The 27,115-nt window shown below is 44.6% G+C and overlaps 2 protein-coding genes across 6 annotated transcripts; both read right to left on the reverse strand.

Moving 5' to 3' along the window:
• Window positions 1-156: 156 nt before the first annotated feature.
• LOC124470950 (S-adenosylhomocysteine hydrolase-like protein 1) lies at window positions 157-19,854 on the reverse strand. Of its 4 annotated transcripts, none has more exons than XM_047025189.1 (17): window positions 19,406-19,854; window positions 11,385-11,496; window positions 10,922-11,050; window positions 9,894-9,994; window positions 9,531-9,633; window positions 7,459-7,553; window positions 7,272-7,378; window positions 7,009-7,125; window positions 6,345-6,408; window positions 6,125-6,213; window positions 5,746-5,816; window positions 5,314-5,408; window positions 4,599-4,697; window positions 4,161-4,229; window positions 3,401-3,479; window positions 2,729-2,849; window positions 157-2,506 (listed from the first exon to the last, which is right to left on the reverse strand). In XM_047025189.1, exons 1-17 carry the CDS (start codon window positions 19,586-19,588, stop codon window positions 2,500-2,502), a joined length of 1,641 nt encoding a protein of 546 aa, XP_046881145.1. In that variant the 5' UTR covers window positions 19,589-19,854; the 3' UTR covers window positions 157-2,499. The 4 variants fall into 4 exon arrangements, with proteins under 4 accessions (XP_046881145.1, XP_046881143.1, XP_046881146.1 ...); XM_047025187.1 differs by having other exon boundaries at window positions 10,922-11,065; XM_047025190.1 differs by lacking the exon at window positions 157-2,506 and having other exon boundaries at window positions 2,725-2,849.
• Window positions 19,855-20,312: 458 nt separating this feature from the next.
• Window positions 20,313-26,405, reverse strand: LOC124471729 (nuclear transcription factor Y subunit alpha-like). Of its 2 annotated transcripts, XM_047026321.1 has the most exons (10): window positions 26,209-26,404; window positions 25,434-25,541; window positions 24,187-24,330; window positions 23,892-24,023; window positions 23,577-23,682; window positions 23,167-23,315; window positions 22,800-22,973; window positions 22,462-22,569; window positions 21,875-21,903; window positions 20,313-21,193 (listed from the first exon to the last, which is right to left on the reverse strand). In XM_047026321.1, exons 2-9 carry the CDS (start codon window positions 25,503-25,505, stop codon window positions 21,892-21,894), a joined length of 897 nt encoding a protein of 298 aa, XP_046882277.1. In that variant the 5' UTR covers window positions 25,506-25,541; window positions 26,209-26,404; the 3' UTR covers window positions 20,313-21,193; window positions 21,875-21,891. The 2 variants fall into 2 exon arrangements, with proteins under 2 accessions (XP_046882277.1, XP_046882276.1); XM_047026320.1 differs by lacking the exon at window positions 21,875-21,903 and having other exon boundaries at window positions 26,209-26,405.
• Window positions 26,406-27,115: the final 710 nt, after the last annotated feature.

The raw sequence follows: 27,115 nt of genomic DNA on the forward strand, positions 1-27,115 counted from the left end.
ACGATGGTCTTGCCGATGACTTACAGCTATATTTCATAACTTCTGTAAGTGAGATGTTTATCAGTTTTGATGAATATAACCAATCCTGACCCCTTTGTCAGCCTTACATACCCTACAACTGGACAGTTGGAATAATACAATATCTGAAGCATAGCATTTCAGACACAAAAGTTTATTAAAGGGATCAGTGCACACCAACCAACAGATAAATGAAGATAAATTATGCGGGAATAAGACAGAACCTGCAACATTTACAACCCCGAAATCACAGGAACAGTTGCTTTTAACTATTCAAGTTACTTGAATAGTTTGACTGAACACATCAAATCAGCTCACTGCACAGATAAATATACACCTTTGTGAACAAAAACTAAATGTTTTCCAACTAAATATGTTTTAACCAGCATTATTTGTCAGTTTGACACATTCATTTAATTGTAATGGTTTTGACAGCATCAACGACACATGAACATTTTATTAATTTGACATCATAGGCATTCTAATCAAGCCAATGCATATGAAGGCAAATATTCTGAACCATTAACTTGATGACATCCTTTAGGTGGTGCATCTGAATAGAACATCAAAGGGGGGCAGTGTACATTAAAAATACCAAATAACATACACAATACCAAACTAGTCTCTACATTCACAGTTAGTTTCCCAAGAATCTAAAACTGTGCCTGTATGTCATGTTATAACTCATGTAACATTTTTATCAAAATGCTTAGCCATAACCGTTTGGTACCATAAACAACTAAAAAGCCTTCACACTAAAAATGTATGCCCATGTTGGTGCATAGCCATTATATTGCAGAGTAGGAACCATGAAGGGCAATTCTATACTGTAGGGAACAGTATCCAGTTGAGTGATGGAATATACACAAGTTAATGAGTCACAAGGCACTGTCATTGGACCGGTAACCATAGTTACAACACCCATACCTGCCAACAACCTCATCCTCGATAGTCCTTGGTTATAGTGCAAATATAAAAGCAGTTCACTTCACAGTAGAATTAGCTAATATATCTTTTCAGTGTATTTTTCATATGCCAAAGCAGTGAGAGGATGAGAAAAGAATCTGAAACCGAAGCAATCCCCTCAGTTCTCACATACGCGAGTGGAGGACTTACGCATGAGTCCTTCTGGGTTCCTCTGAGAGCTAGCCCTACTGAGCCTGGCGGGTGATTTTTCAGAAATTAAATCTATAAAATGTGATGTATAGTCTCTCTTCCGTTAACAGCGATGATAGTACGAGTTGCTGCCTATGTGATGACGGTGTGACAACATGGATGTGGATGCAGACACATCACTGAAGGACAACATGGTGATCAGGAGGGTTAAAATATTAAGTCACACAAAGTAACACTACAACAACCACAAAACAACAGTATTATGAAAAAGATTAGTAAATTCAAAACCAAACAGATTTTGCAACCCCAATAGAATTAGATTTGTGAATAATAAAAACTAAAAACGGATAAGTGGCAACTCTTTCTCTATTAGTCAGAAAATCTCTGGGGAAAAAAACCATTTTGAATGATTTAGTTTTTGATCGAGAGGTTGTGACATTGGTACACAGAAAACCAGCACTTACACTTCCATTCTATGCATACAGTACATGTTTATACCAAGGCTTTTATATCACAGTCCTAAACACTGACTATGAACCAGCCAAATGGGAGCTGCATGGAAAACACAGTACAAACACATGCTGTATGTACAGTAACCACCTTGGTACATCTACCCAGGGAAGACAACGCTCCACTACACAGCGATCACTTACACAAATGCACAGCTTTGGATTTCTACATCTCAAAACGACAAGACAGAGGTGTCGGATTTCAAATGTTCAAGCGGAGAAGAAAGTGTATTAAACGCCGTGAGTCTTTTGCCATGAAGAGGTCATTGCCTCATCCTCCTGGAATAAATACTCGGAATGCAGGGACATCAAATCAAAAAGCAAGTGCATCTTTACCACAATTTTCCCCTTCACCTAACAATCATTTGGCACAAATATATTAACATTATAATATATACTCTTAACACTTAGTAAGTACCCTAACAGTTAAATTCTTGATTAAAAAGGGCTACTCTAGGGAGTAGTAAATACAGTAGAGATACAGTATGTGTGTGCAAGGAAATACCTCAAGTAGACAGCAGGCTTTAGGTACTGTACTGTAATTGGTCAGTCATGACCAGAGAGGTCCTATCAGTCTAGCTGCTGTGGAGGTGTGTGTTTATGTACATGTGTGTAAGCATTACTAAGTATGTTCTTCTTTTCAGAGCACGGAACAGCAAGTGAAGCAGGAGGACACTCACTGTGTGGCGACAGGACTATTCAACTGCTTAATTCAAATACATAATATTGTGTTATTGTGCCTCTTGGGAAACGTCTTTAAAATACAAAATATAAAATATATATTTTAATACTTCTACCATTCTATCGTACGTTTTGACCATTTGGTAGTTTTGTCCTGATGGTGGACAGTGGCCCACTAATACCTGTGAAGACAAAAAGGAAAAATAGAGTGAACTATTAAAACCTGCAAACAGTCATTTAAAATGTTACGTTAATCACATCACACATAATCCATTTAGCAGCCTATTTTATCCATAACAACTTACAAAAGTGCACATTCAGTATAAGTGCTGCAGTTGATACGTTACGGGTTTTGTGTACTATTGACAAATACTATTGTATCTTGTCTGAGGGGAGGTGATTACCTGTAGTAGTTGGGTTTGAAGGGTCCATTCTTGTTGAGGCCCAGGTACTTGGCCTGATCATCGGAGAGTTCCGTCAGGTGGGCGTCGAAGGTGGGCAGGTGCAGGCTGGCAACATACTCATCTGGAACACAAACGGGTACCTTACATAAGCGGTGAACAAGCGTTCACAGAAAGAGTAACAAACTAGAGATGTTGGTTTCAGCAAAGAGTCATTCACTGCAGGGTTCACTGCAGGTATTCTAAACTTTTAGAAAAATACAATAATTCTGTTTCACTCACATAAAAAAAGAAATTAATACTTCTTTGGCCAGTCATTGTTTGTGGATGAGATTAACACTTTAAATTGTATTGCTGAATTTGTTTAATTCAGTAACACAGCTCAGACTTGTAATGACACCTATCAAACACTAGAGGACATGTGCGAGGCTTAAGATAAGGCCTTTGCACATCACTGGTAAAACAAGCTTGCAGAAATACACTCCATGACGTCAAGAAGGTAGTGAAAATCTCTCGTCTAGATACTCATGTCTATGAGCTGAAGCATGTGATCTCATTTAATCATAAACCCTGATTGAATGACCACTAACAATAAGCCCACCACTAAAGGTTGTCACAAAAAATAAAAAAAAAGATTAGCAGGCAATACTCCAAACACTGAGAAAATGTTCTCACCCATCTTCTTGGGCAACAAGTAAACATCCTGTTTGTAACGGCCCTCTGGAGCGTTGTACAACTCGATGAGGGCAAGAGCCTGCAACACAACCACACAGCCCACGCACTGAATCAACACATGAAGCCATACATGAACGCACACAGCATTACTGAAAACACAGAGAAGTATCCCAAACATGAAGAAAAAACAATGTTGACAAATAAAGTAGCAGAGAAATTGATATATTATCTGAGATGGGGGATCGACAGTGTGCTCCCCTCAGTTTTGCTGTAGTCTAAACCAGATGTAGCCAGTTGAGGTTTAAGTCCTCATCAGCCAGCCTTCTCCTACTGTGTTATTATTAGCGACAACACTCTCGGGTCAATACACGCTGTTATCTCCTACCACAGCGGCCTAATGAATATAGCTAGGAGACAGGAGGAGACAGGAGGAGACAGGAGACCAAGTGCTAAAAGCACACTGGCTGGAAGATGGTAGAAGTAACTCACTGGGCTGAGTGACTGACAGAGGCAGAACATGAGTGTGTGTGTGGATGTATTTGTGTGTGTCGTGCACCACGTGGTTGTATGTGTGTGGTGTGTGTGTGAGGGGGAAGGGTATAGCTCAGCAGTAGAGCGTATGACTGGAGATCTAAAAGGTTGCAGGTTTAAATGCCCTTCCATGTGTGTCTTTGGATGAAAGTGTCTGCTGAATGACTCCGTTATGAAGCCATTCTACGTGTGTTCTGTGTGTGAGGCACGCGCGGAGCCCCCGTGTCACCTGGGTGGTGGCGGTGATTGACAGGACGAAGGTGGGGACGGTGGAGCAGCTGAGGTTCAGGAGGCGACCCTGAGGGAGACAAGACCTGCGTCAGCTGCACCTGAGGAACCATCATCAGTGTGTGTAGGAACAGGTGTGCGAGGGTATAGGTTTCACTATTCTGGTGAGAACCCAAAGTCACCACTAGTATAGTACACTAAGGAAAAACAGAACTATGGAGGGCATGTTCCTGGTCCTCACAACTTCAAGTGCTATTTCTAAGGGGGTTTCTTAATTTTTTTACAAGTTAGGGTTAGAATTAGTGTCAAGGTTAGCATTACATTAAGGGTTAAGATTAGGGTTAGGGATAACACGACTTTAAATGGGAGTGAATTGTAGGTCGTCATTCGTATAGTAAAACAAGCGTGTTAGTTTGCTAGCGTGTGTGTGTGTTCTAACCTCAGCCAGCAGGATGACCCTCTTGCCGTCAGGCCAGATGACGTGGTCCACCTGAGAGCGGACTCTCTCCCAGGTGAGCTCAGGGGTCCGCAGGCTGGCCTGGGGAACAGGATCACACTGTTCAGCACACACACATCAACACACACACGCACCAACTCTTACACACTAACCCTCTCTCACACGCATGCAAACACAGGCTAACTCTTACACACACCCACACCCTCCTCTGCAAGAACACTGAACATCCCCACGACAGCCCTAACACCCACATATCCATCGCTCCAGATACACACGGCCACTGTCCACCATCAGAGCTGAACCCTGAGGTAATGACCCATCAGTCTGAACCCTGAGGTAACGAGCCGTCAGTCTGAACCCTGAGGTAACGAGGTGTCAGTCTGAACCCTGAGGTAACGAGGTGTCAGTCTGAACCCTGAGGTAACGAGGTGTCAGTCTGAACCCTGAGGTAACGAGGTGTCAGTCTGAACCCTGAGGTAACGAGCTGTCAGTCAGAACTCTGAGGTAACGAGCCATCAGTCTGAACCCTGAGGTAAGGAGCCATCAGTCTGAACCCTGAGGTAAGGAGCCATCAGTCTGAACCCTGAGGTAACGAGCCGTCAGTCTGAACCCTGAGGTAACGAGGTGTCAGTCTGAATCCTGAGGTAACGAGCCATCAGTCTGCTGGGGATGGACAGTGAGGGTTTCTCCTCCTCACCACGTCGATCTCTGTGTTGGAGTGACCCATGTTGCAGACGATGGAGCCGTTCTTCATGCGGTCCAGCTGGTCCCTGGTCACCACGTTCTTGTTTCCTACAGAAACACCAAAAGTCTCAGCCTAGTCACCATGTTCTTGTTCCCTACACAGAGACCCAAACAGACCCAGCCCACGTCACGGCCTTGCCAACAATAACTGCCCTGAAGGGGATTAGACAATAAAGAGGTCCCAGACAGCAGATGACCCAGAATGCATTCATTGATTGAGCCAGGCAACCTGGATTGGAAACGCATAGATTACTATAATCCCAAGTAAAAAACGAAATTATAATCATATACTTCTGTACATGGGGTCCATGTATGCATGGTACATAAGTGATTACATCCAGTAAAACGTGGTTGGGACACTGATGAGGAAGATGAAGATGCATACCGGTGCATGTGATGATGACGTCCACCAGGCGAATGATCTCGTTGAGTTTGACCACTCTGAAGCCGTCCATGCTGTGGGAGACATGGGGAAGGGAAGCAGTACGTCACATGACACAAAGTCTCTCTACACAGCCAATGAAGCCAATACAATGACAGTGTATTTCTTGTCTATTCTGGAGTTCGGGACAGTAACAATGGCCACATTTCCAAAGGTGTTTGTAATTTACACATTGCCGGAATAGATGCTGTCACGGTTAATTTCAGAAGGGGATTACACAACTGCTTCTGTGTCTATTTTTAGACAGTCAGCAGTGGGTGACATTTAAAACAGTCAGCACTTCCTCATTCCTGCTTCCTTCTTCCTATTTCCTGTGCCTCACCAGGCCTGCAGGGCGCAGATGGGGTCGATCTCTGTGATGTAGACGATGGATCCCAGGGCCTTCAGGGCAGCACAGCAACCCTTTCCAACCTGCAGGGAGAAAGCACAACACACTGGTATTAAACATATACGCACACATGAATATATCATTCCATATATAATTCTAAATACACACACACACACAAACGGGACATTGAGAATTGATTGATGTATCCTCTCACCTCTCCATAACCACAGACAACCACCTGTTTCCCCCCAAACATTACATCTGTGGTCCTCTTCAGCCTGCGGATATGGAAAGAGAAACAAGGACAGAGAGAGAGAGAGAGAGAGAGAGAGAGAGAGAGAGAGAGAGAGAGAGAGAAAAAGCGAAAAAGAGACAACAAGAGAAAGAGAAACAGAAAGGTAGATTGAAACAGAGAGAGAAGAGGTTAGAGGGTAAAGACGGTGGGTGTGATAGCTCATCCTCCAGGAGGATGCATGCTGTAATGGTCTAGCAAGGCTAAATCCCAAGCCATCGGGCCACACAGAGTGGTTCCACTGATTTATTGGGCCTGTCAGTATACAGTAAAAGGCCAGATATGCTGGCTGAAAAACTGAGAATGCATCATCTTCTGCTTTGGGGACATTGAGAACCATACAGCTAGGAGAGGGGCAAGTGTAGAGTGTAGCTGCACGGTTATACAATATAAATGTATATTGATATGATTACTGTATATTTACATTATGCACAGTAGTATGTGTATTGTGTAGTGAATTTCATTTCTCATTGAAAATAGGTGTCGAAAAACAGACGGAAATCTGCAAAAATCCTTTGTGCAAACGTTATTCCATTGGATTTGATGGTAGTCTGCCAAGTTCAAGTCCAGCGTGTCGCTCACTCACCCATCCAGGATGGACTCCCTGCAGCAGTAGAGGTTGTCAAACTTCTGCTTCGTCACAGAATCATTCACATTCATGGCTGGAACACACAGCTTGCCTGCTTTAGACAGCTGATACAACCTGCAGGGGAAAGAAGACAACTGCAGTGCCGGTGTCTGAGTCCACGTGAACAGTGGTGTGTGTGTGTGTGTCAATGTGAATAGCAGTGTGTGTACACGTGTGTGTATGTGTGTGAACAGCCATGTGTAAACCCCTCTGAACATCACCTGTGGACCCCTGTAACACTCTCCTCCACAATGCCTCGTATCTTCTTGAACACGTTAGGGTACTTCTTATACACCCAGTGGGTCAGGTCCCCTCCATCATCCAGGATCTAACACAAACACGTTACAAGATTAACATAAGGGCACTGCTACATGGTTCCTTGCCATTGAATCCAGGCCATGTAATTACCATGTTAGGTTGCCAGCCCTCCATATTGACGCAGCGATCGATGCACCACCAGAAGTCATCCTCAGACTCGCCCTTCCAGGCAAAAACAGCCACACCTACAAAAACACATCACACTGTTGGACTAAAAGTCCAGATGTGACTCTGGCATCAAAGGACAGACACAGAGGGACAACCAGTAAGTACTTTCTTTAACTAGTACTGAGTCTTTAACATCACCAGCATCTGGCCTCAGTTGAGGAACTAGTTCCAATGGGAACATTTCGGAACATGTTTGATTACAACGGTGTTCCATGTCAAAGTAATCTGCTCTAAAGCCATATTAGTAATATGAAGGACAGCTTAAAAACAGACATCTGGAGCGGCGGTGTGCATACGTGCACACACACACACGCGCGCACACAGTGGCAACTTTACTTCTCAACGCTACACTCCAGGAACAGTGTAGTATAAAAGCTCACCTCATACTCTCATAACCTTTTGCAAAGCAGGTGTGAAAATCTGATGTAGAAGTGGGTCATAACATTCTTGTTGTAAAAACAACTTGTGACATAAGTATGGGAGCTCATGTATCATATCAGCGCTAGTCCGGAATTACTGGTTGCATCAGCATAAGTTGTCACCATCTGTTATGAACCAAAGACTGCGCTTAGCACTATATTGGCTTCCTAAACAAAAGTAAGGTGCATTTGTTTTGCGTCCCATCTTCTCCCCACTGATTCGGCTGATTGCTGAATGAGCAGGTTATAGTACAGCTGGTACAAGAATCGAACAGCTCTTGGGTTGTTTCGACCAGGGATTGACAGAGGGTACCATACCCTTTCATCTGTTTGTCGGGGGGATTTATAGGCATACAAATCTGGAACAACTGTTTGGTGGAACTGACAGACACACTGACAGATGGGGCTTGAAAGACCTAGGCAGAAAGAGACAGCTTATGTAAAAGGAGGGAGTAAAAAAAAAAGTAGTAGTGGTACTAAACGAATCATGACACCGCTGTGGGGTTTAAAGAGCGGGGTGGAGAGATTGTGAATAGCTCTAACACGCTAGCGTGACCTCACGCTCAAGTGAACATGTTGCCCCCTTTGACCCCGCTGCAGGGAGCACTTGGAAACCCCTAAATGAGATGACAACGCAACACAAGCACCCCACCACACTGTGCTCCTCTGTTTGACAACACTGAACACCAACTGCCCTGCTTCAGTCTCCCTCGGTGAGCACGCTGCTCATCTAGCTAGCCATCTCGCTCGCAATCGGGCGAGTTAGTTATATAGATTCTTAATCCGTCCATCTCTGCTTACTTGATCATCGGACCTGCTCGCTCTCTGGTGTCGTCTCAATGTCTCCTTTCCTGTGTGTGTGTCAGGTAACCCAATCTAATGAGACAAATCCCCTCTCTCATCTGGTCTCAACAGTCTCTCCTTGACTCCCCACCTCTGAAGTGAACCAGGTATGCAAGACTGGCGGATCCCTGCGGTGGTCAGTGCATAAACTGGAGAATCCTTGGCAACCAGAGATGGGTCGTCTGGGTTCTGTCGTTTATTGACCAGCGCAATACTTTATGCGTTCTCTCTGTCTCTAGGGCAGAGTTTTGTCTCTAGGGCAGAGTGCTTTCTACGGAGCTTAATAAGCACATTTACAACAGGTTTCCTAGGTTTCCTAAAGGGCACAGGGGAGTGAATCTCACCGCACGGCTCCCCCACTCACAGTCTCACGCTATTAGTGGTGTCATTTATCACATTAGCCCTTCAACTCCATCCAAAACAAGCACAGCCAAAGCCACTTGGCAGACATGAAATAACGCTACTTAATTGTCTCCATGTATGAAAAGACTCCACAGGAGACTAAAGTGTAAATACAAGGTTCCAAGTCAGTCATGCAGTCAGTGGGTACACACTGATCTGGGTAGGTCTGCCTGCGTGGCATTTTGGATGGTAGTGTTCTGGTTCAGGGTGATGTTCTGGTTCTGGGTGGTGTTCTGGTTCTGGGTGTTGGGGTTTTGGGTGGTGTTCTGGTTCACGGTAGTGTTCTGGTTCTGGGTGGTGGGGTTCTGGGTTCTGATTGGAGCTTCTTACCGCTCTCTGACAGGGCAGCAGCCACCTCGTTCTGGGTGGAGTAGATGTTACAAGCTGTCCAGCGACACTGGGCCCCTAGCGCCATCAGAGTCTCAATCAGCACCTGTCGACACACAGGGAGGGGTTTGGGGGAAGGCACCGGAACGTAAGTAAACAAAATACTTTTGACCGTTTAGTTTTTCATATCATTTGGTTGATGTATGAAGGAAGAAATGAATCAAGTTATTTGATCATCGGCACAACATTTGCGAGTGTAGAGGGATTTAAAAAGAAGCTTATGTAATAGTGTGCAAGTACACAGTGTCCCCAGACACAGAGAGAGGGCGCGCGCGAGAGAAAGAGATAAAGATCCTTGTAACTTACTGCAGTCTGCGCGGTAATGTGGGTGCAGCCCACAATTTTGGCCCCAGCCAATGGCTTCTCCCCCTGAGCTCGCTTCCTGAGAGAGATTAACGCTGACATATCTAAAAAGGGGGACAAAGAGAAAGGTTGGGAAGGAGAGAGGAGGGACGCAAATTCCTTAGATGAGGGTGACTTAAACTAAACGTAACTTTCTACCAAGCAGAAAATATACACTTCCTCCTTTCTTATTAAACCAATTTGCATATCAAAAGACGAGCGGAAGTCATGAAAATAACACCGTGAAGCAGTCGTTGAGCTAAAGCCTAGACTGTGAGCAGCCAGCAAGCGTCAGCAAGATGGCAAGGGTCGATCTAAATATGGATAGCGGCTTAATATAGCTAGCAAGATAGGGAATACAGGATTTCAGACATTCACAGAACTGAATGAAGCTCGTACCTTTATAAACATTCACATTCACCTAATTTACTGTTCGCTTGGTTTAAGGGCACCAAAAGTAGCACTTAGCAGTACATCATTTCCTGTGATACCTGCAAACCTGTCCTTTGCATGTTATATTTGAGGTCCTGTTGGACCATTGTCTGGAGACTGCACTTATGCTATTACCAGCGTTTTGACTGCACTGTTCTCTGTAACACTGTGGTTGAGATGTAATAGCTGCACCGTAGTTGCGGCTGGTAAATAGACCGTTCCTGGACTCTGACCGCCGAAATACTGTTATAGAACTAATAGCTTTAGATACAAGCATTTGCCTAATCAATGTATTAAAGCTCAAAGTATTAGGCCTAACCTGGATAATTCAGCCAATAGAGCCTGGAAACTACAACAAAGCCCGAAAGCTGCCTGGTAAATCACACATGGACAGTGACCAACACACCACTGTGCCATACCACAGAACCCTAAGGAGAAGACTGAAGAACGACAAGCAGACAATGCTAAAACAACAACACGTTGTTCAGTCTAAGGTGAGCCGTTCAGTTAGTGTCCATCTCTCTGGTCCCTGGAGAACAGCAGGTCAGGACGTCCCCCACCTTGCTCTGCGATCTCGATCTCTCGGCGGCCGAACTCCGCCTGCTTGATGTTCTTGACGCAGAAGTCGCCGGAACCTCTGGAGTTGAGCTGCGTCTTCTCCCGCGGGGACGTCTCGTCATCGGAGCTGTCTGTGTAGGAGGCAGCTAGGTGTGAAGGCACGGAAGTAGTTTTATTATGTGTGTGTGTGTGAGAGAGAGTGTGTGTCTGTGTGTGGGATAGAGAGAGAGAGAGTGTGTATGTGTGGGAGAGAGACAGTGTGTGTGTGTGTGGGGGACAGTGCATTTGTGTGTGTGTGAATGTGTTTTTTTGTGTGTGGGAGAGAGTGTGTGTGTGTGGGAGAGAGATTGTGTGTGTGTGTGTGTGTGTGTGTGTGTGTGGGAGAGAGAGAGAGTGCGTTTGTGTGAGTGTATGGGGATGTGTAGTGTGGGTAATAAGTGTGTGTCTGCGTGTGTATGTGTGTACCTGAGCTGTAGCTGTCAGTGGATGACTGAGAGATTGATCTGGACAGGGAGCGACGTCCAGCCTTGGTAGGAAACCTTTGGAACTCCTGCTTGTCCTCCACAAACTGGATCTGCTGCAGGGGCAGAGGAAAGGACAACATTCACTTATAATTCTCCTGAAAGGTTGAACCAGGTTTGCGTTCGAGGCCTTGTTTGTTTACATCCCACCTAATCCCCATATTGAAGATTAAATAAAAGAGTGGAAAGGATTATGTTGTTATCTGGTGAGACCTGTACCGTATGTACAGTGAAGATTCTGGGATGGAAACCATGTGACTCCCATCCCGTGAAATGTGAACCTCCCCTTTCCTGCTGACTGAAACCAAAACTGGATGGTAAGACGTGACAAAACAGACATCGTGTAGACGGATAATGACGTCTCATTCATGGAGATCTGGATGAACCAGTATCCACACTGCCAGAAATGCTTTTGATACCGAGCTGTGGTGTCCATAGAAATACGTAAAGAACAGATACAATGAATGATAATAAAGGGCTATGCCCATTGTTCTACAAGTCATGTTATTGTAATATTGGCTTTTAGGCCAGTTCCAAAGAACAGTGGATTGAAAAAGACTGAAGACTTTGAACTCTCTCAAATAGGAATTCTGTCAAATCTGACTTGTGACTGTCTGTTGTAATCGCCCGGCATTTAAAAGCAGCAGTACAGCAGTGGAACGCAGAGAGGACCATGTCTTCTGTCCATTTCAGGCTCTGAAAGCAGGCTCCTGATAGGGAAGCATCAAAACCACTTCCTCTCTGAGCATGCTGAGCATGACTGCAAGGTCGACACACCACGCTCGGTGATAAAGTCAAGCGTGTCATCTCTCTGGTGTTTTGAAATAAGAAGGAAATAATCTCACTGGACGGCACAAAAACCAGATTTGAGTCACAAGTCACGACCAGATACTGCGCAAACCATTGTGTCAACACAGGCATAGTTGGTGGAGTTGCTATCTACAATAAGCATAGGTCTTTTCAAGACTGACAGTGTTGGATGGGCTTGTGGCGTGTCCATTAAATGTAAATGATGTATATAAATGATATTGTAAATGATGTGTTCCTTTGTATGTTAAAAAGCAACAACCATGAAACGGAGGCCATAATCATCACTGCGTTTCTCATATCACCACGGTTCCTCTATTTTCTGGCTTCAATCTTCTGCTGGCCAGCCAGGACAGAGAGACAGCAGGGATCACAATAATTGAACAAATGAATCTTGGTCCAACTAAGATCGACTCTAACAAGATGGATTAGAGGAGAGAAATCCCGCACCAGCACGCACACATAAAAGGTTCATTATCGTACTGAATGTCAACAGTATTCTCCCTCTTGGTCTCAAAAAAATAGATTTTTTTCCACATAACTGGAGGTTGACATGTAGCAAAGTAGATTAGGCTGGTATCACACAATGTTACATTTACATTACATTTAGTCATTTAGCAGACGCTCTTGTCCAGAGCGACTTACAGTAAGTATAGGGACATTCCCCCCAAGGCAAGTAGGGTGAAGTGCCTTGCCCAAGGACACAACGTCATTGGGCATGGCCGGGAATCGAACTGGCAACCTTCAGATTACTAGCCCGATTACCTAAGCGCTCGGCCACCTGACTCCCCGATGTTAACGCTAGCCAAGACATGCTACGGCTAGGTCCTAGAATGCCCGAGCACACAGCCATCATGTCCTGCCCAGGACTCAGATGTCCACACAAAAGCCTGGACGTGTTCAGTCTAATCCCCCAGCATTTAAAGAATCCAGTAAGTAAACATAAGCTTAATCGCTAGTGGGGTTGCTGGATATGTAAGCTAACAGTATGCATGTTAGCATACCAGTGGGTCTTTACATGGATTTGGGACAAGTAAGGGAGAATGAAAATACTAAGCAAAGTCCTTCCTCCTATGTCTAGTCAACTTGAAACCTTTGACCTGAAAGCTTACTCGTGAAGAAATTAGCCACCAGCATGAGCTCATGCTAACATGGGGACATTCTGTATGTAAGGACCAGACAAACAAGCACCTAAAGTATTGACCTGAGCAATGTTGGAGATAGTAAGTTATACGTAGAACAGTTCAATCAAAGCCTTATCTCAAACAGGCATGGCCTTCGACACCAGTGGCACACTCGTGCTGGAACCCATTTCATGAGGTTTGTTTTTGTCGGGCTGCCTGTGGCTAGGTGGTGAGACGGCTGTGTGTGTGTGTGTGCTGGTGGTGGAGGTGTGAGTGTGTGTGTGTGTGTGTGTGTAGTACGAGTTGTAGCTTGGATTTGGAGGTGATGACCTCTGAGTTTGGAGTCTGGGCTGTGATGCCTCTCCTGGAGACACCAGAGTTAACACCGGCTGATAAACATGAGCCACTATTGAGGCTTTTACGTTATTCCCCTGTCGTCAGCTTAATATTTTGCTCACAAAATCAGTTTGAAATTGATTTCCAAACCAGAAACCCTTTTATGAAGAGCTGGGAATCTCACACACTTCAAAGGCTGCAAAGAATACCTCACTATAGAAGGGGATGATGCAACCTCATCCCCTTGCATGTCCTCCTGTCAGCCAGGAGGACTGGGCTGAGAGCAGGCTGACCCTACACCAGTCTGTGCTTGGAATGCTTTTCTTTTCATCCAGTTAATTTGCACATAGTTCACAAAATCAAGCCCATGCTACATAACGACTACTTATGCACACACACACACACACACACACATGCACACATATGCACACACAGGTAACCTTTTTAAAACTCAATTAAATTAATTACTCAAGCTGCCGCTGCTGGTCGGTGAGACCTTAATGGTCTCAGCGGTCTCCCTCTCTCTCTCTTTATCCCCCCCTCTCTCTCTGCCTCTGTCTCTCTCTCTCTCTCCTCTGGCCAGCCTGACTCACCAGACTGTGTCTCTGTGCCATGGCTCCTTCCTAGTCGTGCATCCCTTGCCAGCACTCCCGTTTTTCACCTCCAGAGCCTGCTCTCATGGCAATTTCCACGGCAACAGGGAGCGGGACAGGAACAGGTCACAGCATCCACCTGCTGCCATCATCTTTAAAAGCTGCTCTCCTTTTCTCTAAACTCCTCTTCTTCTTCTTCCGCCGCGGTTTTTTCTGTTCGGCGTCTCTCTCTCAGGCAATGGTTCGTTCAGTATATCTCTCTCTCTGACTGTTGGTGAAGAAGATCTGTTGGCTGAGATATCTATGTCTCTGTTCCAGACTCCATCCCGTGTAATCTACCGTAGGCTATCTGCAGATAGAAACTGAGCGTGTGCTGCTAATGAAAGGTATTCAGGGGGAATTAAAGCCCATTGCCATAAGCCTAAAAGCACAGCCGACGCACTGTCAACAGATCTGTTCTAGCCTAAAAATACACGTCATCGTCCTGACCCATCCAAACACACAACCACACCAACATGCCTACATGCTACGCTAATACCGGCTAGCACAGGTTGTATTGGCACACTATAGATAGCCCCAGGAGTGTCAGTGTTACGTGGTTTAATACCAAGCAGCTAACACTAATCCCCACACCTGGCCACCAAGCCGACGCCCCAGAAGTCAATCGCTATGCTACGCTAAAGTGGGGATCATTGCTGAGCCCAGTGACCTCAATCCCAAATATTACACAATATTTCAACTGCTGATACAATAAAGAGTCAGTCATAGGCCTACATGCCCCTGTTAATGTAGCCTGTATCTTGTAGCCTGTGCGTGACCTGTTAAGCTGTGTGGGTTGATAAAACAAAGCATAATGTTTCATGGATGAGGCATGCAATCTGTCTGTGCAAAGTGTTGCATTTTTCTATTCTCAACGTACTTTACCAGGCATTCGATAATGCAATGATACTTGAAATACTTGAAGTGAAGAACAGGCTTCTAGGTATAGTTAAGGGGAATTATCAGTAGCAGCATGCAGTGATGAGCTTTATATAGCTTGGCTCTGGTCAGGGGCGTTGTCGGTTAGTCAAGGTCATCCTTTGGGGTTGCCCTCTCTAGTGGGTATGCAATGATTGGCTTGGTCTAGTACGATTGACAGGTGCCTGCCTCCATTCATCATTGAGGTCAGCCCCTCAGGCCCTCCCTATCTGTTTCCATGACGGCAGGATTAATCCCCAAATCAGGCAGGCTGTCTTTAGGGAAGACTCTTTTGCTGTATGTATGTATGTATGTATGTATGTATGTATGTATGTATGTATGTATGTATGTATGTATGTATGTATATATATATATATATTTATGGTGTTTGGGCATACAGTATAGCCTTTCTTTCCCTCTCTCAAACTCCCTCTTTCACAGACTTTCTCTCTCACACATCCACAGATCACCGTCACTAACTATATTCTGACTTTTCAACAACAACAAAACAGACTATAGGCAAAATACAAGTTTGGCACTTTAAGAATTAGGCTAACAGCTTAATGTATCTTAGATCAACAAACAGGAAGAGCGTACGATAGATGAGGAAACACAAAAGACAAGGGGTCGAACAGGTCAAACGTTCTAACGGTCAGCCAGTAAACCATGCTGCCATGACCTTCCCCCAATCATGAGGCTAAATCTAACCACATACAAAACAATTGATCACACACACACACGGCTTGGTCATGTCCTGCATTACAGTTCATCCACCCCTCCCTGTGCGCCTATCTTCTTTCCCCTGTTCACTCCTCGCTGCTGTGGGCAGGTTTAGGAACAGGTCTTAGGAACAGAAAATCAATGGAACCCTTTCAGGAATATCTGTAAACTGAACTCAAACTGAGAGTATTCTTGATTTATTTTTCTCATACTTCTCTCTATCCCTGGGTCTTTCTCCCTCTCTATCCCTTTCCTCTGTTTCTCTCTCTCTTTCTCGGCCTGCATCTGTATGCCTGTCCATCCGTCAGTCCATCTCTCCAGCTCTGTCTCTGAGGAGCCCAGAAGGCAGTACTTCCTGTTGGATCCACGCCAGCATTGCATAAGGGCCACCAAGTGTGCATTTTTTTTCTGTGTTTTCATTTGTATGTGCGTGTGTACAAGAGCGTGTGAAATGCTACACCTCCGCCTTGCGTAACATGCCAGGCTGCTCTGGAGGGTAACAGAAGCATACTCCTTAATGTTTCATTATGGTTGAGAAAAAGAGAGAGATAGGGGTAGAGAGAAAGAGAGAGACATAGAAAGAGAACAAAAACGAGAGAGAACGATAGACAGGGAAATGTCAGAGAGTGTAAGTCAATGGAAACATGCACATGGCAAGCTGTTGAATTAATCAGATGGCAATAACAAGACACACTATTTTCCTATCCTTGGGAGAGGTCAATAGTGTCCTTGTGCCGTTTCTGGAATCCCAGGAAGAGGTTGACAAACTCCAGGCTGAACAACAACATCATTCCTGCTGCAGCATCAGTATACAGTTCTATAAATAAAAACTCCATCTATGGGGATAAAAAATAAATACAAATATTCTATTATAAAACACTGGCGAAGTTCTGTCACCTGCTGACTGGAAGTTAGGTGGAGATCAACAAAGCGGTCAACCTCCACATTCTGTCTGTTAGTGTTCAAGGTTCAGCACTGCGTGATGCTGCCCTAACCTTTCTCACACATGCTACAAAAGGAAGACCTTAACAGGCAAACAGAGTACGAAGGCATGAATCACGACCACTAACTTTAGCCTTCCTGAAACTGTTTGACCGCTCCACAAAGAGCAAGGATTGAAGGAGTTATGAGGGGAGTGCTTGTTTGAAAGAATCTCCTCAAGACAGGAAGCCAATGGGCTCTCAGTGAAAAGGAACCTGTTGTTGGAGTGATTTATCCCCATACAACTGTCCCTGTGGGGTTATTAGGCTACACAGGCTCAATCCATCAGGTAAACAAAACTACTGTATGTGGTTTCAGACTGAGTAAACAACAAGTAGCATTTATCAATTCTTGGATAACAGCATACAGTACACAAATCCACAGCACGGTGACTCAGAACTAGATTAAGAGTCGACAGCTTGAGGGTTAGAAGCAGAAACACATGGTAAGTACACTGTAAAGAGAAACAGGAGAGGGTCTGCCATGGCCAAATGTAGTGAGCCATTGGTGTGATTCAACACCTCACTGAGATACCAATGGCACCTGGTAAAGGTCATAGCCTACACACGGTGCCCGTGGCGCTACCCTGCACATCATCCACCCATGTCAAGCTTTTCTCTTCACAGGCCTCCCAACTACACTTGGGCCAATTTGGCCAGCAAAACTGACCCAATATGGGCTACCAAACTTGTAGGAAGAATAATTCCATTCACATTCAATGTTAATCCCAAAGGAAATTAAAGTGTTCAAAGAAACAGTCAGTTAGAAAATAGTCTAATAGAGGTGACAACAGATTAATCAATGTTGGCTTTTTCCAGAAGACACTGGTTTTAAACATTCCAGGTTGTTCTACTTCCTTAAGAGAGCGATGTTGAAACTCTATTGTAAACTCACACCCTTCCAATGGCAAACACACAAATCAAACAAAAAGGTATTTTCCGATTGTATTCTCTGGACCAGAACTAAAGGTAGTTTTAACCACATCAAGTTTGACTAGGTGAGTTCAGTTAGGCTTTCAGACCTCTTTGAATTGGAATAGTTCTACTCTACTTGTTCCCTCTAGTTAGCTGGGGTACTCGAGTTACTAGGTAAAGCAGGTTCAGTTGTCCATGAGTCACATGACTGAGCAATCTCACTTCAATCTCACTACGGAAACCCAGCTTTACTAAACTCTGTGGAAACATGAAATCGGAATCATCCAATGGGCTATGTGATTAACTGATTTACAGCTGTTGTCTAAGCCCTTGACCACACTGAACGCCAAAGCAGCGTTTATACAGTATAACCAGGCAGACAGGCTACTTAATTACTTCGGATGGGAAAATAGAAGTCCACCCCATCCTAGCCCTGCAAAAACACAGAATGGAATGAGCAATAGATTTCACTTAAATCCTCTCCAGCAAAAACTTATGAAACCAGATCCCAAAGGAATATAAAGCTAGTGCCTAGTTGTACTCGATCAAACATTAAATCAGAAATGGATAAACACAATCAATTATCCTGTGCCTGTGCATAATAATAATTTCAGCTCAAGCAATAATCTTAATCTCCTTAATCTCTCTGGATCTAAAAATTTTCCAGATGTACAGTTGGCCTTTACTATAGTATTCATAGGGTTTCCAGGTCCAACCTGAGCTAAAGTCATTAGCCAGTTTGCTTATTGCAATGCCACACACATCCAGGGATCAGGGTGGGACAATATCTGAGTTGTGGGCTATTTGGAGTCTGTAAATCCACACACCCCACAAAATTTACCTACCTGGTGAAGCAAAAATGTAAAACACATTGGCCCAGTTTCTCAAACATGGATTAAACCTACTCCTAAAGTAGGGGAACAATTAAGATCTCCATTGAAAAGTGTTTTAGTCTGAGAAACTGGGCCATTGTGCGTGTCTGAGTTTGATGTGTCTGAATGTGGGTGTGGGGTGATGTGTGTGAGCAGGGTGGGGTAATAGAGAATTTTGACCAAATTAATCAGGGATAAAAGCCATTTCTAGTGACGGGTTTGCAACGGATCCCTGGAGCCTAATGCTGTTTCTACTGCGCCTCTCTGTGGTCTTCCAAAACGCTGACTGCTCAAAGCCTTATTGCAGTACTGGTGTGTGTGTGTGTGTGTGTGTGTGTGTGTGTGTGTGTGTGTGTGTGTGTGTGTGTGTGTGTGTGTGTGTGTGTGTAAGCAGTAGTAACTCTATGAAGACTACACTGTAAAATATAATGCCGTAACAATGGCGTACCATGCGGGTAGGTTATTAACACGTTTCCCTCTTGCATGTTGCGGACTGGCTGTCAAACTAAATGCAGATTGATGGCACACCGGGCATTAACGTCAGGAAATGGGACATCCCGAATAGGACATGTCGCACGAACGAATGAAAAGGTAACCGATACGCAGGAGGTATTTAACATTGAACAAAGGACAACTTCTATCATGGTCTATCATGTCTTACCTTTTTGACTGGCTTGTGGGTAGGGACCGCGCTGAACGCAGAAGAGGATAGTTCGCCCATGGTCATTTCGCTATTCTTGCTCACTGTCATGGCTGAGTATTTCTCCGCCACGTTCTCGCTCTCCTTTACCTCTTTGCTTGCTTGTTTAAGCTCCGACTTTCCGTCCACCGTGGAGTCAGACATTCTGATCAATTCCTTTTATCAACGAAGATTGAAAGCTAGATGTAGGCTACAATATACTACAGTAGGCTAACTGTTTAGCCAGCTCAAAATAGATAATTACCTGACTATACAATAAAAGCACTGACGGAGGATAGCAAACTATTCCGTTGTATACTTAATTAAAAATACAATATTTGGAGAAGCAATTTCTATCAAAAGACATGAGTATCCTTGCGTACCGAAACAGTGAACTGTCTAGTTTCCCGAGCTGTCACCTGAAAATTGTGGTGGGCGGAGCTGGAGGCGTGTCTCCACTTTATACTACTGGAGACGTATCCAGACTCAAGATTTTCAGTGCCTCTGTCGTCTCATTCTCTTCCACCTGGTCACATACACGCAACAAATATCGGCGAGAGAAGGCCAATGAGCAGCTGTTTCTAACATCACGATTTCTTCTAGGATGCTAACCAGAAAAAGCACGCATTATAAGTGGATCAAGTCCATGAAAACACCTGACACTCTTGAGGCCTGCCCTCTCTATTATGAATTAGACAGGTTCTTTACTTTAATATAAGCTTGAGAGGCAATTTCTGAGAGTCCAGAGAAGATGGCTGACTGAATGAAAGAGGTAAAGGGAAACTGGCAGTGAGGACAAGGAGCAATATATAATTTTCACCCAAATTTTTACATATTTCTCAACCTTTGTCAGACAGGCCGGCGCATATGAGTAATGATGCACAGACAGTTGACATGTGTTGTTTTATTTATGTTATATAAAAGAAAAATTCAGTTTACACCAGGGCTGCCCAACCCTCTGCCCAACCCGAATCTAGTGTTCTTGATTCTAACAATTCAATGGCTAACAAATTGAAGCAGGTTAGTTACAAATTAAATGAAAACTTACAGGAGGGTAGCTTTCCTGGAAAAGGTGTGGGCAGCCACAGCTGATATCATACAATGTGGCCCAGTACCATACACACATTACCTATGTACACTAACTTGGTATTGCTGTGGCCTAAACTTGCAATTCAAGTAGATCATGCAAAAACCTATTAAATACTAAAACAAAAGTGGAATAAAAGTGTTTGGGTTATAGCCCTTAGATTATTGCTTTTCACATGAAATCTGTCAGCAACAAATAAGACTAAACCTGAAAACCTAAAGCAGAGGACAGGAACAAACAGCTACCCATTTTAGTAATGTGTTCCAAATAAATATGAAAACTGCGTTAAAGACCAAGCAACTTTGATACAGAGTTATAAATGTCCGTACAAATCACAATTACATAACAGACGTCCTCCCGAGTCTTCCAGGGTCCCGATTGCTCTCCAGTGTTTCCATGGTTACCGTGTAGTACTGAATAACGTATCTGGTGTGCACTTAGAGCTGACAAACTCTCCACTAGTCCACATTGTGCTCTGAGCCAGCCCAGCTTGCTGAATTCTTAGAAAGTCCCCAGAAAGATGCACTGGTAGATGTGTCAGAGTTCTCTCCCCTCTTCCACTTGACATACAGAAACAAGCGCACAAACATACAGACGAGCCTCCTCGGGCTAACGACGGGTTAGGACACACTAATCATCTGCACGACGGCTTCCTCTCCAACTGGTGGGAGCTCTGACTGTACCTGGAGAGAGGAGGAAGAACTGTTAGCATGAATAACAGGGCTGCCAAAACTGTCTTGACAACAGACCTGTCCATTTGTTCTATGAGACATCCAAGGGCACAACTGATTCATGTTCTATTCTGTGCTCAGGGTCCAAATGGTTGTTTAATGTCGCTATTGGAATATATATATGAACTTGACATCCCAGTTACTCCCTTTGTGTAATTTTTTATGTTGGTGTACTGTGAAGAGCCATTAAGACGCTCTGGGTCCAATTAAAATACAAAAAACACATGCACAGCTTTATTTGAACTAGAAACTTAACGGACAAAAACCTTTGGAAAAAATGGCTAACTTAAGTGCAATGCTAGCACACATACTAAAAAGAGTAACAGGTTTCACACAGAAACACACAAGCTTTGCATTCATATGAATAGTCTGACAGTAAAAGCCAAGTCCTACTAAGTAGTTACATGAACATGAATAAAACAACTGGGATCTAAGGCTTTTGCAGGCATATAAATACTGCATGAATACATTCCCTTGGCTTTCCTCTGAGCAGGTTGCATGACCATAAATCATGTTCTATATTTAAACTGTTTATGAAAATAATCTGAGTTGGGGGTTTAGGATGGGTCTAACTGCAAGATCCATTTCTTTTGTGGTGGCCGTTTTGTCTTTCATGAGAAATTGATACAGTACCTTTACACCACCCCATCCTAGCCCTGCAACTGTTAAATGAACACAAGTGTTAGGACAGGGGTACACAGCATGGCAACAATAACAAAACACAGAGGCACAGCAGTGTACAACACTAACGAAGGAACACAGACAGTGACAAAAAAGCTCTGATAGCTAACAGTAAGATGGCAGCCACAAAGACAGACATATGGGCTTCTGTTGTTGGGAGTTAGACCAACTGTGCAAACAGCAGAGGATTTGGCAGTCTGTGGTTTGCAGGAAAAGATAGCAACAGTACAATAAGGTACATAGGAACACTTCTAATTGCTAGAATCTAAAACTTGTCGCAGCATGATATACAAAGTAGTTCTGAACAACCCCCCCCCCCCCCCCCCCCCCCAAAAAAGAAATTATTAAAAAAAAGGTTTATACAAAATATGTGAAAGAAGCAGCACAGAGTATGGTTGGCGGATAGGTGACGAAGGCAGGAGAGTGGGTTTATGCAAGCGTTTGGTTAGCCAAGGGACGGAGCACTAGACTGTCCATTGTGAGTCGAGTACGAAACCCCTATACTCGTCTTGCTTGAAGTTGCCTTGTAACCCGCTCACCTGCATGGCCAGCGCCATCTCTTCCTTCTCCTTGGGAGAGAAGAATCGTCCTCCATCGCCTCTCTTCCTCTTCATGGCGTGGCGGTGCCGTGACTCGTGCAAATATTTCTAAAAGGCAGAAAAACACAAATTCAGCATCGATAAGGCGTACGGCTTACACTCTCAATTAACACACTCTGCTCACACACCACCCCCCCCCACACCCCCATGCCAACATGCCAACATTGTGAAAAAACACAAACAAATCATTCACACATCTCTTAACAACACATGCACTGCTGTGCTCTCTCTGTCAGTGAGTCAGGTACTGCACACGCTCCTCTCCTGAACATACGGACCCGTCTCTCCTTGGGGATCTTGCCCTCGGCCTCCAGCTTGGCGCGGGCCTGCCGTCTCTTCAGGATGCGGTTGTACTGCTTGGCGTTGACGTACAGAGGCTCCTCCTCCAGCATCTCGGCCCCGGGCAGGGGGATACGCTGCATGGCTGGTACCGTGCCTCCACCAGGAACCATCTGGTCGCCAAAAACACATTTACAGGTCAAACACAACCCAAAAAACACACATTTAGTGTGAAACACCTTTTAATGCACACCTTTCGTGACCAAACAGAAGCACAAAGACACAAAGCGGTAGTCGAAAGCCAACAAAAAACACACATTTAATGACCAAACACAAGCATAAACACAGTGAGTTTGAGAGACTCACCATGACCATGCCCCCAGTATTGACCATGTTCCCAGACATGGGCAGCGTGACAGTCACTGTGCCCTGGCCACTGTTGGTGGTGTTGGTGTTGTTGCCTGCCTGCACTATCTGAGCTCCTGCCAGACTTGATGCAGGGATGGTGATCATCCCTGGGAGAGGACAGAGACGTGTTACGTCTTTTTACACGTTTTAATTCGTGTTTTACTGATTTCTTTTATTTTTCAGCATTGGAATCAATTCACTTAAAAGGATCCTGAGGTATTATAATTGACCTTAAAAGGTTTAAAAAGGTAGCTAAAAGATTAACCAAAGTGGGTAGAAAACACAAGAAGGTTCTGTTGTCCTCAATGGCCTGTAATACGACACAGAGAGACCATGCAGAGATTGCAGCTTTGAGGTGAAAGTGATACCTTGTTGGAGAAGAGTGCCGTCAGCGTTGACTGGCTGGTACACAATGGTCTGGCCGTCAGCCGTCTGGGCCAACTGCTGGCCCTGCACTGTAATCTGCTGCTGGCCCTGAGAGACAAGCAGCAACAGCATTTAACACACTTTAGCTTAGCTATCCACAACTGCAACTTTGATCATGTCGTCTTGGAGAACTAGCACTTTTTATTAACAGGCTTGAGGCTGCATGTATATATTGTATGTAGAGGTATGTAGGTATGTGTGTGTGTGTGAGTGAGTGAGTGAGAGAGCGAGAGAGAGAGAGAATGCATCCACCCTACCTGGTTCTGCCCAGCAGTCATTGCGGTTTGCGGCTGCTGGATGATGATCTGTTGGGTCTGCCCCCCCTGCCCCTGCACCTGTAGAGTCTGCCCCCCCTGCAGCTGGATCTGCCCTGGCTGCACCAGCTGGATCTGCACCAGAGACCACATTCATCTCACCAAACCAGCCCACACAATCAGCAGTATCAACTATTACGTGGCTAGGTCAGACATGGCTGTATTTATTTATTCATACATTGTATTAAAGAAGACAGATCATCTGAGGTTCAGTAACAGTCCTTTGTGGTCAGCTCACCTGTTGGAGCCCCTGAGTGCCAGCCATGGGAACCTGCATGATGGTCTGGCCCTGCCCCCCCATGGCCTGCACCATGATAGGCTGGCCAGAGGAGGTGATGAGCTGCCCCCCGCTCACCTGCACCATCAGAGGCTGTCCCTGCACCTGGGGGAGGAGGGAGAGGGACAGCAAACCAGAGTGTCAGAGCGGGAGGAGGAATTGAACTGCTACTGTTCTGAATGTCAGAGACAGAGCTTCCATGCTAAGCATGTGTGTCACAGAGGAACCCATAAAACAGATGAGGCCTTGTGGTTTGCAAAGCATGCTAGCATGAACCTGAACTGTCAACATGCTGCTAAGAGATAGTACGCCTATTTCCTGAGTAGGTTTCCTCTGAACATGATGTTGAGTGGGTGTGCACATACATAATGGAAAGTCACAACCAACATACTACAAATGCCCATTCAAGTCGTTTACAGAACACAAACTTGCATTATGGACACATTTCAGAGTGAGTTCTCAGGTGGATGGTTATGAGAGAACATGGAAAAGTCTGGTGGATGTTTTGAGAAAAGCAGCAAATAAAGACTATGTATTCCTCATCCATTATGACCTGATACCAGGCTGATGTACAATTAACACAGCATTGATTTGATACGCCTGCGCCACCTGTGGGACATAATTGGAACAATGTCAAGTCTGTCAGATGCCTGAGGGTGCACAAGACAGCAAGTTGAAGAGTGACAAGTCATGCAGTGGAGTTTGGCAACCTAGTTTACCGCTCACTCACTATGACAATGTCATGGAAGCTGACATCCACAGACTGCAGCACCAGAGAGGACACGTGGGGGTTATGGGGACATGCAGGGGTGTGTGACAGGGGGGACGGGGACACGATATGGGCTCTGAGATCCCACCACTACCTGGAGTGTCTGAACCTGCTGGGCCGAAGCAGCTGGCTCAGCCTGCAACTGCACCGTCGTCACAGTGCCCTAAAGGCAAAACATGTACAGTACACACAGGCTGAGACTCCAACTCAGGCACTAGTGCCCCACTAAACATGTGAATTATAAACACAGGGAAAATGCAGTGGTGTTAGATAAAATACACATGCACCATTATCATTTACCCTGTACTGAGTGGGTGAAATAAATGATGTCTTGTATCAGAGAATACCACAGGCAACATTTTGATTGAGGTTCCCTCTGAAATCGAATAGAACAATGATATATACAGTAGTAACATACTGTTTGTGTTTCAGGCCTCACCTGTTGTTGGAGCTGACCATTGGCTGTTTGTACCACTATCTGCTCCCCTGTGGTGGTTGTGTACTGCTCCATGGTCACTGCACTTTGAGGTCTTCAAATCACACTCAACTGTTAATCAAAGGAGTAGCCACCAACACGAATATTAACAACGTATCAGTTGTAATGCAGGACACTTCACATCAATATTACGTTATATTATTTTATTGAACAAACGTTTATCAGTTGTGTGTCTACACAACACGTAACAATGTGTTTGGTGCACATTGTTTCCAGCTAGCTATTAGCTTCACGTTAGCTAGCTTGCTGGCTAGCTAAATTATCCACCATTTTCCTTTGTGTGGCATGTTGTTTGCTGCATTGTGGTCTTAAGTCACATATTCACATGTCTGATATGTCAGTTGAATATGTGTGGTACATTGGTAGACCGATTGTAGTTATTATTACTAGCTTTCCAGCTAAAGCATATCTGTGCACATCATTAGCTCTAATATAGCTATCACTAACAACCTCGTCATTTTCGCGCAATGTTCTGCCCGCCTTGTGTAGCTAATGGCTGGCTAGCTAGGCCAAGTAACATTTAAGCGGGCTTGGTATGTAGGCTACTTAGCAAATTTAGCCAACATCGGCTCGTGTTTTAAGATAAAACTCATCGGATCACAAGAATCGTTCGGTCAAACTGTTTCAAAACGTTTTAATTCCTGTATTTTGTAGCGTTAGTAATTTGGTTGGTCCACAATACACCAATCCCCTGCAACCAGATCCTATTCCTCCTCACCCGTGCAGCCTGTCGTCGTTTCTCGCTCGCCCGGTTCCCCTGATTGGCTCCAATAGCGCTACACAAACCCAATCATGGATCTCTCGCGTCAATGCAAGCAAATGGCACGTACGAAATTGACTGAAACCTCCAACAAGTGGCCGACTTTGCTTATCCCCCGCCCTTCTCTCTCTCTTCCTTCCGCCCCTTGAAGAGCGGGAGGGAATGGGCACCTAACCTACACCGTGCAAATCAGTTGTTTATTCTAAGAAAATGATAGGCCTACGCAGTATCATTCATTTGAATTGCGTCTTTTAGCCTACCAGCAGGTACTGTATGTTTAGAATCCTATTCCTATATTGATTTATGTTAATCTTCATAGTGAAGAAACACTCTCCTGCAGGTCATCAACCAGTAAAACACTGCCTCAAATATTACGTCACTTTTTAAATTATGTCATTCTAATCGTGATCTTCAACATCCTCCTGCTTAAACCGCACAATACAACGCGAGGAATGACCTCGTCTCATTCAATGTGAATAGCCTATTTAGGTTGTGCACAGTGCACATATATTAATATAAACTGTGAGGTGATGGACTAAGTAAAGTCAGTTATATCGATCAGTTTTTCTGGTCCTCTCATATTATTTATAACCTCAGTATATACCTCCTTGCTGGATTCCATGCATCCATGACCTCCTTTCCGCGCATTGGTGGAGAAGTACAAGGGGAGGGACATGAACGGCTTTGCGCCAATTAAGGACAGGAGACCTCACCTCAAACTCACGCGCTCTACACAGCTATATAAAGTCTGTTACAGACGTCACACCATGGAAGAAGACCATTATTTCCTATCGAACTAGTAGATGTCACGCATAGGGATGGGCGAACGATGCCTTGTGAAGCTTTGGTGGTTTCTTCCGGCCCA

This window comes from Hypomesus transpacificus, chromosome 9 (assembly GCF_021917145.1).
Source record: "Hypomesus transpacificus isolate Combined female chromosome 9, fHypTra1, whole genome shotgun sequence".
In the NCBI taxonomy this organism is placed as follows: Eukaryota; Metazoa; Chordata; class Actinopteri; order Osmeriformes; family Osmeridae; genus Hypomesus; species Hypomesus transpacificus.

Coding starts and splice junctions, on each gene's coding strand:
- LOC124470950 (XM_047025187.1), bottom strand. CDS start 19,588: ATGTCTGACTCCACGGTGGACGGAAAGTCGGAGCTTAAACAAGCAAGC. Junction 7,379..7,458: donor AGGGCTGGCAACCTAACATG/GTAATTACATGG, acceptor TGTTTGTGTTAG/ATCCTGGATGATGGAGGGGA. Junction 6,409..7,008: donor AGGGAGTCCATCCTGGATGG/GTGAGTGAGCGA, acceptor CCATATCCGCAG/GCTGAAGAGGACCACAGATG.
- LOC124471729 (XM_047026320.1), bottom strand. CDS start 25,505: ATGGAGCAGTACACAACCACCACAGGGGAGCAGATAGTGGTACAAACA. Junction 23,683..23,891: donor TGACTGCTGGGCAGAACCAG/GTAGGGTGGATG, acceptor CTTGTCTCTCAG/GGCCAGCAGCAGATTACAGT. Junction 23,316..23,576: donor CGGCACTCTTCTCCAACAAG/GTATCACTTTCA, acceptor GTCCTCTCCCAG/GGATGATCACCATCCCTGCA.